General features: G+C 43.1%; 2 protein-coding genes across 2 annotated transcripts in view; both read right to left on the bottom strand.

Moving 5' to 3' along the window:
* The window catches only part of egln3 (egl-9 family hypoxia-inducible factor 3), a 10906-nt gene extending 9956 nt beyond the window's left edge, over positions 1–950 (bottom strand). Inside the window, exon 1 of the mRNA XM_076027713.1 lies at positions 400–950. Coding sequence (XP_075883828.1) covers positions 400–759 — 360 coding nt within the window. The 5' untranslated portion in view covers positions 760–950. The remainder of the gene's footprint in view (positions 1–399) is intronic.
* Positions 951–10564: 9614 nt separating this feature from the next.
* Positions 10565–14166, bottom strand: eapp (e2f-associated phosphoprotein). Its single transcript, XM_076027714.1, has 6 exons — positions 14002–14166; positions 13508–13689; positions 12979–13074; positions 12748–12874; positions 12538–12666; positions 10565–12018 (listed from the first exon to the last, which is right to left on the bottom strand). The coding sequence occupies exons 1-6, from the start codon at positions 14079–14081 to the stop codon at positions 11724–11726; spliced, it is 909 nt and encodes a 302-aa protein (XP_075883829.1). The 5' UTR covers positions 14082–14166; the 3' UTR covers positions 10565–11723.
* Between the last annotated feature and the right edge of the window lie 2613 nt (positions 14167–16779).

Below are 16779 nucleotides of genomic sequence, written 5' to 3' on the forward strand. Positions count from 1 at the left end.
CGCTTTAGTGTCTTTTTAAAATAATTTTGCATCACTTTTTGCACCTGATTGCTGTTGTTGTTGTTGTTGTCGTTGTTTTTGAAGTAGTTGTGGCCGGACAAATGTGAACGCTATATGAATCCAATCCATTATTATTATTATTATTATTATTATTATTTTATTTTTATTTTTATTTTATTTTATTTTTTATTATTATTATTATTATTATTATTATTATTATTATTATTATTTTATTTTTATTTTATTTTATTTTTTATTATTATTATTATTATTATTATTATTATTATTATTATTATTATTATTATTATTATCATTATTATAAGATTGAGCTCACTTAGGAAAACAGTAACAAACTTTCTGCCGTGTCCACTGCACTGGGACAGCAGAAGCATCTCTTACCATGGACCTCTCGCGGATCGTCTTGCTCTGCAGCCCTCGCGCGCACGCCGACACCAGCTTGTCGATGAGGTTGAGGAGGAAGCCGACGGCCTCGCAGCCGCGCTCGCCGCCGGTCACCCAGGCGGTCTTGTCCCCTCGGATGCTCCGCCGGTGGATGCTGGGCACGGAGCCGGCCAGCCGCCCGTCCTGCAGCGCTCCGGCGCGGTGCATGTCGGTCACCTGCTCCAGCACCGCCCCGCCGGCCAGCTCTCCCAGGAAGCCGTCCGCGTAGTAGAAGCCGTGCGAGTGCAGCGCCGGCACGAAGCGCTCCAGGGCCAAGCGCTCCAGGTCCGAGTCCGACAGCGGCTCGATGAAAGGCATGGTGACCGCCGTAGCGACCGACTGCTTCGCGGCTCACACACTCGGAGTTGTGACGGGTGAACGGGTGCGTTCATGTGCTGTTGTTGACACAGAAAGTGAGCAACTTTCAGCTCCGGTTCGACTGACGGGTTCGGCTGGACTTGTCAGTCACACCGGTGCTGGCCAGGTGTCTCCACGACTGATGGCTCTGTTCCCGAGTTGCTTGGAATTGACCACACACTTGAGCTTTTATGGACAGCGTCAAGACCGGCTCACTGATCAATGCACTTCCGGTTACCGATTTCAAAATAAATGGATACTTTCTTGACGGTTGAGCGATCTTGTGCCATGGTCTGCAATGAATTTAAGTTAAAGATCCTTAATTTAAAAAAAAAAAAAAAAAAGTTATTTTTTTTAAGGACTTTAACTTAAATTCGGACCGTAAAGTGTGACGAAATGGCACTAAATCAGGGGAGGCCAAAACCTTTTGACCGGTGGGCTCTAAAATGTGATGGCAGCAAGGAATGGATGGAGTGTTTAGGTGAGCCACCTCATAGGAGGAGAAAAGCAACATGTAGATAAAAACATGTTGCTTTAATGTCAATTGAAAATGAACAAAAGCAATACAACAAAATATCTGTCTTTGAAGCCCCACGTATTTAGCTCTTCATTGAAATGACTCTGAAAACACTGGAAAAACTGATAGTAAAAATAATACAGCTATGACTACAACTATGAGGTGGATCACAATAACATTCCATCTATCTGCTGCTGCTCCAGCCCCTCTGTCAACATTATAGAACCCACTGTGGCTCCACCGGGCCACGGTTGGCCCACTTCTGGGCATGTTGCGACATATACAAAATCCTCACGTTTAGCGTTGATCTTTTATTTTGAAAACCCACTTCCGGTCATGTTCTCAGCGGACGAAATTGACAACAAGTGGAGACGTGCGGGATGTGATGTTCGCCGTGTTATGTGGGAGCGGCTGAGGCTCACTCGCTCTCTCAGTCTGTCTGACCCGCTTCTGCAATAACCTACATATGACGTCACGCGTGGTGAATATTTACGTTGGACTCGTCTATTCTCGGAAGCAACAGCGCAGCTAGCCCAAAACTCTTAGCACGTCGTCATGTCGACATTTTCCCCTAAAGTGCGACTGTTTTGCTCGGTGCTTCGTATCGATCCGTTCACTCAAACCCACTGCATTAAAACGCAACCCCGCCCCCTCCGTTCCTCCGCCCCGCCCCGTGCTCGCCGCCATTGACGACTGCACGAGGCGCATGTAGCTCTCGCGCGCCCTACTTCCTGTACGTGAAGTTGAACACGCGCCAGGAAATCAGTAGTAGCCGATAAGAATGCTCAACCCCCTTCCATACACAATAACAACAACGGTTTACCTTCGATAGTAATCACAACCACCTGGCCGTTTGTTCACCTCGAGTAAAAACACAAAACAAAAGCATCAAATGTCCAAAAAAAACCCAAATAATAATAATAATAATAATAATAATAATAATAATAATAATAATTATTATTATTATTATTATTATTATTATTATTATTATTTGTTTCTAATAATTGTTATTATTATTATTATTATTATTATTAGAAACAAATAATAATAATAATAATAACAATTTAAAAAAAATTGGCGCTGCTACCCGCTTTATATTTTTACGGAAGCGTATTGCATTCACTGGGCAAATAAAAAACAGTTTTTCAGTGTAATTATGTCTGTTTTTCGTGCTATTTTTTCCCCCCCTGTTTTTCGTGCTAATTTTTTTCCGCCCTTGTTTTTCGTGCTATTTTTTTTCCGCCCTCTCCCCGAGTTCCATTCTTTTATTGAGAGCTACATATAATGGAAGCAAACATGGCCAGCTTGTTCATTCATTCATTCATTTTCCATACCCGCTTAGTCCCGAGCTCAGGGTCACGGGGGTCTGCTGGAGCCTATCCCAGCTGTCTTAGGGCGAAGGCAGGGGACACCCTGGACAAGTTGCCAGTTCATCGCAGGGCCACATAGAAACAGGGCCACATAGAAACAGACAACCATTCACACTCACATGCACACCTACGGACAATTTAGAATGTTCAATTGACCTCACATGCATGTTCTTGGAGTGTGGGAGGAAGCCGGAGAACCCGGAGAGAACCCACGCAGACACAGGGAGAACAGGCAAACTCCACACAGAAAGGTCCCAGGCCCGGGCCCCGGAATCGAACCCACAACCTTCTTGCTGTGTCGCCTTGTTCAGTTCAATCAAATTCTATTTTGACATGGGTTTAAGACACTGGGAAATAGTCCTGTCTTTAAGTGACATAGATGGCATTACAATTAGTTTATCAACTTTACGTAGGCATCTGAGGACTTTGCGGTTGTTTCGAAGGAAAGCCCATTCAGATATTCTCGACATCGCAATGTTTCTCCAGGATCAATTGGATAGATATGGCATCATGGCTCCATGGATACAAAATTATGCATTTGAAGTGCATTCAGACTGGTTACGTGTCACCACCGTAGAGCACATCCATGCCGTAGAGTCACCTGTCTACTGTTTTCTCGCGGTATTTCAAAATAAAAATAAAAAAACAGGATGGAAAAAAATTGGCACGAAAAACAGAAATAATTACACTGAAAAACAGATTTATTTATTTTTTGCCAAGTGAATGCAATACGCTTCCGTAATATTTCATAAAATAATAAAACGCAAAGTCATGGGCAAGAGGTTTGGCTAGCTGATGAATAACTAAAGTAGTTCTTCAGTCTTCCCTGTGACGACTCGCTTGTTTGCACTGGCACCTTTATGCGGTGTGAAGTGTTGGCAAGAAAACCACAGGTATTGTATGTTTTCTTCTTATTGCCATAATAGTACATTGGCCACCCATACATATTTCCATTTTATGGCTGTGGAGTTATTGAACTTGTGCGTTTATGACCTGTAAAAAAAAATAGGTTAAGGTTAATTTAAATTCTTCTCCCTGTTTAAATGGGTCATTTACAGCAGTTTGAATCACCGTTGCCGTGATTTGTATTTAAAAAACAATAATATTAATAAAATCAGTGACTGCAAAGAAACATTGAGAAGTTATCAAATTTTTCTTCTCTTTATATTTTCTTCTCTTTATAAATCAGAAAAAAAAAATCTATGTTAATTCATATCGTAATCTCTCCATGAACTCTGTAAACACTGCAGCCTCTCATCACACTTTTAGAACTGCCTGAATACAAACTCAACCAGCACTGATAAGCGTGTCTGATGTGAGGAGTGGCAGAGGTCTGATGATAAAATGAAACAGTTCACTCATAATGTGAGACTGATGGCGCTGAGGTCACCCACTGCTCTGCCTCCAGAGATTCAGTTCTGAGGAATGTGTGCATACGTGAGGCAACACACTCTGTCAAGTTAACACTTGATGGGAGTCACGCCAGCCCCAGCCAGGGTTGTTAACCTTCCCACCCTCTGCGCTGCCCAGGCGTGACGGCTAAAACCAACAGTGCAAACAGGGCGAATCAAAACATCAGCACTTCAGGTTGGATATATTAAAAGTAGATAAATATATACTATGATTAATAGCAACCGTCTCTTTTATTATTATTTTTTTTTTTTGCTTCAAAAGTCTAAAAACTTAAATCTATTTTTGAACACTTTTAACTTTTAAGCAAATAAAGTCTTCGTTATTATTAGTTTTCTGATTAATGTGAGGTACTGCATTGCCACTAAGAGGTTTAGAAGCATTGACGTTTGATATAAATCCATAGTTGTGAATCTTCATTTCTTGTGATTTTGTTTTGGTCTTTATCAGATGTGACCAGAGTGCAGTACACCTCAGTACAGTACAGTGTGACTGGGCTGGAAGCATGTTGTGCGTCTGCGCTGTGCCTGTCAGACTCCAATCAAGTTGAATGTGCCTACGTGAGAGAAGCACCATCTTCCCCGTTAACCAGTAACCAGCAGTCAGACTCCTCTGTGATACGCTGCCAGAGATACGCAGCTGATTCACCGCCGGCTTTGGCAGCGAGGAAAAACAATTCAGCCGACTCCCTCTAAAATTCCAACATTCCGTGTGTTTTTGAAGATAAAAAGGCAGTGTCTCGTAAATATCTGCTGATTATCAGTCGATATCAATTCTAAAGTATCGTCACACCCATTCAATTCCAGTCGTTTCCTTTTTCCAGTGAGGCCTCGGGCCCTGAAGCTAATCTAACGGTTGCTTTTTTCTTTTATTTTTTTGTTTGTCCTGGTTTTCATGTAGGTTAAGAAATGCAATTGAAAATAGCAAATACCAAAAATAAATCTCACTTCACAAAAGTCTACTGACAATAATAACGTGTCACAGCCTTGTTGAATTTGTAAGAGGTGATTTAAAAAGAAAAAAAAGCCTATATCCCAGCTGCCATTGGTGCAAAGGCAATTTGGGGGGGGGGGAGAAATATCTTTCTAAACTACAATCCGTTTAATGTCCATTAATCCATTTAGCTCAGCGGTAAAACCAGCTTCAGGTTAAAGTAGAGAAAGAAAAAAAAACATATGACTGAGACAAAACAAAGACACCCGTAACAAAAAAGATGGAAATGGTCCCTCGCTTGCTCAGCCGCTGCGCAGTGCTGCCACCTACGGGCCGATGGACGAGTGTCACTACACTGGGTGTGTAAAATAGCCGCATCCTACAGAAGACTGACAGAAAAAAATAATGTTTTATTACGTTCTAATTAAGATGTTCCTGATCGGAATCATGATGAGCCTGTTTAAGAATGAGTCGGACAGATTTTTGTCAAATGAACTCCATCAATTCACAGTCTTTGTGTAGTTCAATAACGTAATCATGAGTTTAAAAGACAAATATCACAAAGACACAACAGTACTACACAACTGCAGCAGGCCAGATTCTATTCTTATCAAATATATTTTTCAAATGAACCCACTGCATTACAGACCACGGTTACATTTTTAGAATTCATTGACGTACATTGCAAAAATAAAGGCCCTCTCCAAGTTCTGTGTTGAACAGCTTTCTTTTGCTGCCAAGTCTCTCGTTATTATGCAGGTATTGTGTGTTTTTTGTGGTGGTATTGCAATGATTTTCTCCCAACTATTTGCCTGCATTAGCACATTGTTCATTTTATTCCGCCGCTCAAATGCGTATTGCAGCCGTCACACCCTGATCAAAATGAGTCCACCAGAGAAATCAGTTTTTGCGCGGATAAATAACCCTTTAATAAACAGACACAGAGGAAAATTTCAGTTTACAAAAAAAAAGATCACAATTTTTTCTCTACGCCAACTAGAAAACTTTACAAATGTCTACAACGCTATATACAAACCGTGGAGAAAAATAGTTTAGCACAGGTTGCCATTTTAAGAGGAGTATCAGAAGCATTGCACAACCAAATAAAAATACATTTTTTAAATTCAACATTTTATTACTAAGCAGAACAGGTCACCTTTTTTGCACTTGGAATGGACATTTTATAGTCATTTAATTCTTCTATTAGCATCATTCATAAGGCTTTCTGCCTTTCTGTCAAAACATTCAACCGGCATCAAGACACAATGTGACATTAAACAAAAGAAAAAAAAAAAACACAGTGAATTTTGGAGTCATGAATCCAGCCAACAGCAAAAATTCCTCATGCATTTCAATAAGCTCTCTGAAATAAAGGCGTAAAAATCTACAATAATGTGGTGGGATATGTAGTAATATGCCACCTTGTGACTGACACATTACAATCTCAGTCATCTTGCTGCTGTTGAGGGAATGGTGACAGTCAGGTTTTACAACTATGCATACATTAAAACTCACGACAAACATCTGGAAGTGCAACGGCTCGGCCTGCGTTGAAAAGACAATATTTAGCTTCAACTCCAAACATTTGAATCGCTGAAGAAAACGACGAGTAATTAAAGGCAACAAAGTCAGTAGTTAACACATCCTTACATGCTTGAAGACCCATAATATAATGATTTCCACTTTCAAGGCCTTCAACAGCATTTACGTAGCCAGTAACAGAATATTATTACATATCTTGATATAAGTTTCATAAGTTTCTTTGTTGCTGTTTTGGTGCCAAGGTCAATTACTTGCACAAATCTTTGGTAAAGACAAAATTGCCCGCTGTGATAATGTGAAGTTTTCTTTCAAAAATCATCTTCTGTGTACAATTATGAACAATCACGACATTTCCATCGTTGAAGAGTGAAAAGATATTAAATTATTTCTGCTTTGAGGCCACACATGGATATCTACACAATTCATACAGGTTCTCAGTAGTGAGGTGTGCTTAACCGAACGGGACCATAAACATACGAGCAAATCAAACGCACCTTCACCCCACCGCAGCGTCCGCATTGGTCAAAAACGTTAAAATCTTTGCTGAACAAATGGTCAGAGGGATCAACTTCGGCCAATGTGACCCCGAGCTTTGGAGAAGATCCGCCTCCACATGGTCCATACGGATCCCCCGCGCGGAGCCCAGAGGACCGCCAGGCTGGCGGGGCCGACAGTCAGAGAGGGCCGGGTGGGCGCAGCGTGTCACTGGACCACCTCGAAGTAGTGCAAGATGGCCATGATGTGCTGCGGCATGAAGACGTAGCCGGTGTAGACGGCCATGCCGGCCACGGAGACGAGCAGCGAGTCTGAAGGAGAGGCGTTAAGGAGGAAAGCTTGAGGCAGAGGGGTTTGTTGATCAGTGCACGGCCTGATGCCAATTCTTTGCAGTGAAACAGCGTCGATTCTTCATTTCTATTAACTTGCGCCTGCTACAATGCAGCTGGATTGGACGCGCGTATGAGTCAATAATGTCTGTGAAAGTTGTCAGTCATCCAGGTCATCTGGAGGTAGTCAACGACCGCTATGACGCCCTATTGGCCTTTAAACACCTCGCTGGTAATCAATGCTGTGTCTCAATTCAGGGTCTGCGTCCTTGAAGTGCGCATTTTGAAAGGAAGTTGCATCATTGCACTGCGCGAAGGCTCCTCCCTATTCCCGAGGGTGCTTAGGACGCTCCAAATGCGTACTGGGAATGCGCACTCGTTTTAGCCGATTTCCAAGGCTGCACCGCTACTATCCTTCGCGCACTTCTGTATCCCATGATGCTTTGCGTGCTGCTGTAAAGCATCGTAGGATCCTGGGACGTCAGCTGAAATTAGCGCCACCTACTGGCAAAGACACTTTGTATAAATTTAAGTATTGAAGTTTCACATAAAGTATCCAGTTTTTTTAACGTAGGGTTTTTACTTATTTGAATATCGAACGCCATCGATAGATGGCGAACCAAAGGTTAGCTTGATACTATAAAAACGGCACTTCCGGGGTTGGCCAGCCGGAGGGAACGGCGGTGACGCAACCAGGAAATAAGCCGAAGGCTAGACCGTCCCGTGTGGTTACCGGGGAGGCGGGGTTTAGTCCGTCCTTCCGGGTCCTCGGAGGACGCTTCCTTCAGACGGAGGACGCTCGTCTCGAAGGGTGCAGACCCTGAATTGAGACACAGCCCTATTGTTGAAAATCAACACCCTGCTAACAGCACCATCAGCTTAAAGCCCTGTCCACACGCGAATGTTACCGTTTTTTTTTTTCTTTCCTGGGGTCGAAAAAAAGTGGCGTCCACACGTTGGGAGATGGAAACAGAACGGTGGGTGAAAACGATGTAATGCGTATGCCACACCCAAGCGTGGCGCTGTTAACAGACGCTGACACAGCCACTAGTTGGAGCTCGTGGTGGGTTTAAAAACACCAGATCTCTGTAATGCAGCATGCAGCATTAAATACTTTACCGTTTCCACCCAAAAACTTTGCCGTTTGTATCGGACCTAAGCCCGCTCCCCCACCTTTGGGTGGTTAAATACCTGGGACTCTCCAACCAGTCTTTAGAACTGAAGAAGCCCCTTGGATGAGAGGCGACACGTCTTCAAGAAACCACAAAACAAGTCCAGTCGACCTCACTCGACCCTTCTACCATGAGTCAATAATGCAACAAAATCTTCGGAATGACCAACAAAAGTACTAAGAATCAACGAAAGCTAGCCCAGTATAAACAATGACCTGATTTCCTGACAGGAAACATCATCAAAATCACAACGAGCTTTTCATCCACCGACTGACGCACACCAAGCCCCAATCTTGCCATCTGCATTTCAGCAGCAGAAGAGCCGAGGCGATGAATGAACTGAGACAGAACGTGGCCCTGGGCAGCTTCCCTGGCAGACAGTCGGGGACCGAGGCCTCCACTTTACAACAATCCTGCCCGGATTTGTAAATCTGCCCTTTCGCTCCAGTAGTTTGCTGTCTAGTAAATAGTTAACCTGCTGTTAAGAATCAATGAGGTAAGATGCTCTGTGTTGGCATACTTCTCTTTTTTTTAATCATTGTCCGGCAGCAACTTCCTCGACAGCAGAACTGCTATTGATCATTGACCATGAATAGAACATAAGCCAGGTGACTCACATCGAGGCTGAAACCTCGACTTTCATCACAATTTCCTTTTATAAAAGTCAGCAAACTTGCGCCTCCCCCTTTTTTTTTTTTTTTTTTTTTTTTGTCGCATAATAATTGACGTCATACAATTCCGGGTCGAACTAAAAATGAATGCAACAGGACTGAGCATCCCGTAAACACACCAACAGGGATGACCGCAGCGACACTTGTCGTCCGTGACGTGCTAATGACGAAACTAGCACGGAAATAGAGACTGCAATACACTCTGACGAAATTAAAAGGGGAAAAAAAATCGAAACGACAATTAATTCGATCGGGTTACAGCTTCGGGGACACAGATGAAGGGTTTGATAGCAACAGGCGGGCTTTCCCCCCTCAGTGAGTCACAGCGAGCCGAGCCGTCCTGACTAGCCACACTTAGCTTAGCATAGATGCCGCCGCCCTTGTGATTTCCTTTCCTCCTTTCACTCCATCAACTCTCAACTCGGCTGACATTTGATGTGACGGGCAGGTGACCACGTATCCAACAGCATACGTACTGGCATTTAACACAGCACGCTGACGTCAACTTGCTCCTTATACGCAACTTGTTTGTCCTTCCTCATGATATGCAAAGAAGTTACGAGTCAGTCGGTTGAGTCGGTCACGACCGTAACGCAAACTTTCCCCCACGAACCCACCCTCGTCCGCAATGTCGCGATCTATTTTCACATTACACAGACATTTTAGTCAATTATCAATCAAATGGAAAGAAACGGAACATATCAGGAAGTCACCGACAACACCGCTGTTATGTCTGAGACACACTTAGCATATTGACCTAGCACCTTCCAAAAGTCTGAACATGGAGGAAAAAAGGATACTAAACACTGTCCTCTCCCAAGGTTCCAGCATGTAGAGGGCTGTCACTAGAATATACTGGTAGTAGAACCACGACAACTGCTTCCAACAGTCTCCCAGTGCCATGCTTCAAACTTTCTAGGGCTATTTCTGTCGTTTCTCGCTGTTTCCCCCCTTTGCGTGAGTCGCTGTGGGATGTTTTCTGGTGACGTATGACGTCTGATCACGGGTGGAACTTTTCAGCCAATCACCACAGGCCTTCCGAGTTTTGCGGAAGAAAAGCAGGAAGAGGAAGTCACATTTCAACGTTATGTCACTACGTTTCAGCCAAATAAGAACATTGTGTTTAAAAATGTAAAATTACAGGAGTTAATGTTTAAAGTTAATGGAAACGAATTAATATTTATTGTTGTAGTGAATTACCACGACCACCAAGGCTAGTTTGATTTAAATTTTTATCAAGTGCAAACTCGAACTCAAGAGAATGATTTTTTTATTTGTGGTATCGTGATTTATTTTTATTTTTTTTATTTTTTTTTTGGGGGGGGGGGGCATTTTAGGAAAACATTCATAAATTGTTCAAACTTGTGGATATTATGTTTTTCTTGAATTATGGAGTTGTGATACTTGGCATATGTGCACAAAATCAGAATTTGTTCATATGATATCAGATCCGATATCATATTTATGGGAAAACTTACTTTTCCAAATATGGTTAGGTCAGCAGAGACCGCCCGCCATTGTTTATAACTAACTAATTAATTCAGTGTCTCTGCCAAAGCCATAACTGGACTGAAGATATAGAGACAAACCAGGTTCACAGTTGAACATGGGAAAATGTAATTAAACGTCAATTAGTCAAAGAATTAAAAAGTTGGCAATCTTGTCAAGTCAGTGAAATTTTAGTGTCACAATGGTTGTTTTTTCCCTGTGTAAAGGCCTCAGTCGTCAACCTAAATGATGAGGTGGCTGGGAACTTTAACCATAAGCATCTCCTGTGTTGACTAGAAGCAACAAGACTCGATTTCAACATCTGCTTTGTTTAAAGGAGAGATAAAAACATCATTTGCCAGTCGTCAACAATATATTTTAATAATTAGCAGCATTCAACTCTGTTTTTTTTTAAAGAGTCATCTTGTGTTTATTCACTGGATGTCACTTCTGGGTAGGAACACAAGGAGTTATAGATGGAAAAAGTTTTTAAATCCAAAAGTTTAATCCAACATTAATGATAAGAAAAACACCTTCTCTTTCCTGCAGTGCAATGACTCAGTCCAGATGATTTTAAATGGAATTTTCCATGTTATAAGAGACCATACAAGAGACTCTTCATTTTCATCACTCAAGATTTTTTTGCTTTAATCTGTATTTCAAGATTGAGCCGTGGGTTTAGGTAAAATAAAACAAAAAACTAAATCGCAAGTGTTTTGTGTGTTGGAAAATAAAAAAAGAACGATAAAATATATCTTCTCTTCAATGTTCCTCCACCACGCTGCCACCTTTGCCATTCTGACGTCCAGTTCCAACAAGTAGAGATCAGGTGAAATATTCCAGATTTTAAAGGTATTCACAGCCAAGGAGACACAGCAAACTTCATCAAGTCCAGGGGGCAGAGGACTGTGGTCGCTTCATGGGCCCAGAAGAACCACAGTGGGATCCATTCAGCCTCAGGTGGGAGGGGAAGAATCGGACCAATGTGCCAGTGTGTCTCAGCAGTGGCTGGCCAGTATGTTGAAGAAGTGATAGACCTCGTCCTTATCGAACACGGCCACCTCGGTGGAGCACTCGGAGCAGTTGACCGGGTGGTAGACCTCATCTGCGTCCATCCCTGAAGGTCCCGACCCGCTGGCCTCATCCGCCGTCGCTTCCGTCTTCTGGCCCCTCCGCCTCTTCCGGTTCCTCTGTTTCTTCTCTTGTTGGGTTTTGTAACGCAACACCTCGTCTCGCTTCACAACACAGTTCATGACAAACATGGCCCGATACTGCGTCCTGTACTTCTCATGTCTGAATGACACACAACAAAGACGTTGTTTTAGAATATATAGAGAACAAAGTCATGTATTGATTTGCAATTCTCAGGGGTTTTTTCTGCTGACAATCTTGAGCAGCATTACAGGAATGTGCTTGAAACCTGTCTGCAGTCACTTCAGGTTGATGTTCATTTAGAATTATGTTTATTCTACACTATTGTACAACATTACACTTTCAATTAGCAATGTATATATGCACAATTATTATTGACTGCTCTATTTTTTTGGCCTTTTCTTTAGAAAATATATATATATTTTTTTATTTTTTCTAAAAATTATTTTACCATCACACTTCAAATATATTTCAAGCAGACTTGGGAAGACCCTGCTTCTAAAGGGTTCGGGCAAAACCAGCTTTCTTACTACTTTCCAAAGAAAAGGTTGAGATTTTTAAGATGGCAATTTTAAAAATTGGATCATATATAAATTGTGGAAGACCTAAATGATCGTTTTTAATACCACAACCACCTCATTTTGAAGCGTAGGTTCTCACCTCTGACAGTCCAGACACAGAGTTGTCATGCAGGCTGGACAGTTGAGGACAGCGTCGCTGCTGGGTAAAGCCTGAGACTGATGAGGCTGCTGCTGTGAAGCTGTGGCTGCTCGTCTTTTGCCATTGTACCTATGCAGAACGACAAAGAGCCTTCGTGAGTTTTTGGGGCAAGAGATTTTATCAATCAATGATTCCTCCAAAGTCTCTCACAGTCTTCGCCTGGCATCCACCCAGGCCTGGTCCCGATCATCCTCATCAGGGTCATACAGCAGCTCGTCATTAGTTGGTATGGTTCTCTGTTTCCGCCTTCGGCCAGTAGAACTGCCAGCTGAGGAAACTGAAAAAACAAACAACAAAAAAAGACACGGGTAAAAAAAACAACAACTTAAAATAGGAAATGGTTGTGTTGTCACAAGGATAATGTTATAATGTTGTGCTTACTGGGGGTGTCCTCTTCTGAGTCGGAATCAAAGTACACCTCACTGTACACGCGAGAGCTGGGAAGTCCGGCACCGCTGTCGCCTCCTCCACCAGGTTCTGTTGGAGGATCAGCATCAGATGCACCGTGACTCACATTCTTTCCTCCAGTGCTAGTTCATCAGGTGAGCTAGCTACAAGTGGGACTGCAGAAGGGTGATGTTGCAACCCCCACTTTGATCAAGATCAATGACCCTGGTTAAAATTCCAGACCACATCTATACAACACTAACGTGTTGAGTTTCAGGGTAGTTTTAGTCAACCAGACTAAAGCTATTAACTATTTGTCATGGCTGCACATGTTTTAGCCAAAAGCAAAAACTATGCATACAAAACCCAACATCAACAAATATTTGTCTCCCCGAATTTCTGATGCAAACCATGTGTGTAGTGTTTTTATACATGTGTATGCAGTGTATTAATTTAGGGAACGTATGATGTTTCATCTGAAGAAAAAACCCATCTGTTTGGAAATATATGGACTTGGCGTTACCCGCTGCCGTGGGTCCCCACGTTCCCTCCATGGTCTTCATGGTGGAGCTGAGCTCTGCCTCCATCTCCTTCTCGAACTCATCGCCGCTGGAAGACTCGCTCTCCCCCGTCAGATACTCTCGGATCAGCTTCTTCTTCTGGTCTGGAGTCCCATTCAGTAACACATCGAGCTCGTCCTCCGAACTGAAGCAGTCAGTAAAACATTACACGTATTAGTTATGCATCGTGGTTTGACTGTTACCCTTCCTCACTGTAACGTTTACAGAATAAATGACACACCTGATTGGTGAAGGAATTATCGCTTGTAAAAACAAAACAACAGGAAAAACAGCACACATATCTAGCAGAATATGTTCAACAAACACATTTTAACGTGAAAATCATGCTGCTTTTTGCAGTCGGCGGGCGATGTTTACATGTTAGCATGGTAGAAGCTAGCCGAGGGTTAGCTCCGTAACGCCAAACTAAACGTGAACGATTGTAAATGTTCCTCGCCTGCTTCCAGCTCGCTCCTCGTCACTCGGCTCCTCAATCTCATACGAGTCAAACTCTTGAGTCTTGACAAGTCTGTCCATTTTTGACCGTTGAACACGTACACGAGTTAGCAACAAACTACATGCGAGCCATTTGTTTCTTCTTCTTCTTCTTCTTCGAAAGAAAAACCTGACGTCCGCAAAGTTGAAAGAGCACACGTCGCCATCTACCGTCTAAAATGGAAAACAAAATCGATCCTGTTTTTTTCCATGGAACTTTTCCTCAAAACTATACGACCGTTTATTCATAAAGTGAACAATAGCTGTTTTTTTGTTTGTTTTTTTTTCTAAAGAAAGACTACTACATTTTTCGATTAGATAAAACAGTTTTATCCCTTCGAAATCTGGGCTTTGGCACGGACAGATAGTCCGGGTGCAAACTTGCTCTACATCCTTCTGCATCCACGCACAACCTGTAAAATACACATAAGCCTACACCAAAGAGTGCTTAGTTTTTAAAAAGTAACCTTTGGGTTTTAAAGTTTATGTTCAGTAGATGAGCAGAGACTGAAGGTGAAGTGTTTTTTTTTGTTTGTTTTTTTTCATTCTTCTGCGAGCTGCCATGCGGTACTGTTGCTGTTACAACAAATCAACGGTAGATGGCACCCAGAGATAAGAGATCGGCTCTCCTCAGAGGCGAGGGCAGCCAGATGCTGAAAGGTCGCTTTGACTCTGTGTCAATATCCGTTGGATTTCGAAACAAGCCCGTCTGTATCGTTGTAACCCCAGGCACCAGTGAACCAGGGAGGAATGATTCAGCTGGAGACATCCATGTATTGTATTGTAAAGACCAACCCAAAGACAAAGAACATGAATGCCGACGGCCGCTACGAGCTGACCTCCAAGAATAATTTGCTTCTTTTCCATTGCCAGTGATTTCCTCAAGTCCTCCTCCCTCACTGGTTTGTCTGGTGACGTACTTTACCTTCAGCAGCGCATGCCAAAAACGGACACATTTCCAAACATGACCTCGGCAATCACACTCGCCAACGCAAACACAGCATACTGCACAACTCAACGTCTCACATGGGTCACGATAATGATGCCAGACCCAGGAACACAATCCAGTGCCGGGTTTGGTGTGAATAAGTAATTAGAACACCTGTGAGGCAGAGTGATACTGACACAGTAGCACCGTTGCTACATTAAATTAGCACTCAACATACTCATTATAGATCTTGTCCAACAATGTACCGTCTAAACTATTTATTTTGTTAAAGAAGTACCAAGTTATCATTGGCTGTGTATGACGATGGACAAAGCCATCATGACGGCACCCATTGGTTTGCAAATACTTGGAAGCTCAGAGTTGGTTTTCAAGCCTTTAGCTTCTGGTCCATTGTGAAAATGGAATATTCCACATTTGGATATCTATCTATCTATCTATCTATCTATCTATCTATCTATCTGCCTGCCTGCCTATCTATCTGTCTATATGAGAGTGATTGTACTTATTGTACATGGGTATATGTACACAAGTGTATATTCATAGGTGTGTCTTGTCTCTGTGTGTGTTCTTGTTCTCTGTTTGTGTGTTTATTATGATGCCTTCCACTGTTTTTGTTTGTCTGACTGTGTGTGCCATTTGTTTAGTGTATCTTCCCTCTGCTTGACTTTCTGTTGTGTGACTGCGTGTCAGAGTGTGTGTTTGTGTGCCGAGCCGCCGCCGGGTGACATTTCCCTGTTGCAGGTGTGACATCTCGGCTCCCCAACAGCCTCTTAAGGGCCGACGACGCAACACACACACACACACACACACACACACACACACACACACACACACCAAACAACCGCTCCCTGATTTTACCTACGCAACCACACACACACACACACACACACACACACTCCTTGCCGACCACCTCTGTCTCAGCTCTGCCGCTCGACAAGCTAATTTAGCCAATTACGCACAGGTGTGATGCTAATTTCCCCGAGCTGGCAGCTCAGCTCCTGGAGGAGGTAAAAATAACGAAATTACACTCATCCGTCCCCCTGCTGGCGGGCGGCCTCTCCCACTGGGTGTCGGCTCCATCGCCACCGCACCACAGTCGCAGGAGGAAAACATGCTAACAGAGAAAAAGACAATGGCTAGTGTGTGTGTGTGTGTGTGTGTGTGTGGAGGTATCCTGCAGTCGCTTTGCCTCGTCTTTTTTCCCCCCCCTCAGCGGTACACAATGCAGTTTCTTACGGCGACAGCTGATGTCTCGTGCGTGAGGCTCATTAATTATGCAGAGGCTTTGACAGAGGCAACAGGTCTGCGTGTGTCAGTATTTACCAAGACAGTGGGAGGATGCTTTAGAACGAAGAGTTAGCGTGTTGTTTGCTAATGTTTCCAAGTGGGGTTGTTGTGATGAGCAGAATAAAAACAGCTGTTAAAAAATACATCTTCAATAAATGTGTTTTGTGGGTTCCGTTTGAAACAAACAATTGGACAGCAGTTCTCCTTTGTGTTGTGTGCAGTCTGTGGCTTAAAAAAAAAAAAGAGGATGGAGGCAGTTTTTCGATCACAACGACTTCCTCCCTGCCGTTCGCTCAGCGTGGCTTCCTCCCATCAGCGCTCGGCTCTTTCATCCACACCGCGATGGAGTCGCTGCTCCGTCACAGCGGCAGCTCGCCGGCAGCCTCCGACCGGGCGACTGCTCGACAACAAGCTCAGCCACGCTGACTGTGCAGCACTCAGCCTGGGGGAAAAAAAAAAAAAAAAAAAAAAAAAACCACACACACACACAGTTTGGTTTTGGGT

This window comes from Nelusetta ayraudi, unplaced genomic scaffold, assembly GCF_046127955.1.
Source record: "Nelusetta ayraudi isolate G7.1 ecotype Tasmania unplaced genomic scaffold, CSIRO-AGI_Nayr_v1 ptg000021l, whole genome shotgun sequence".
Classification (NCBI taxonomy): Eukaryota; Metazoa; Chordata; class Actinopteri; order Tetraodontiformes; family Monacanthidae; genus Nelusetta; species Nelusetta ayraudi.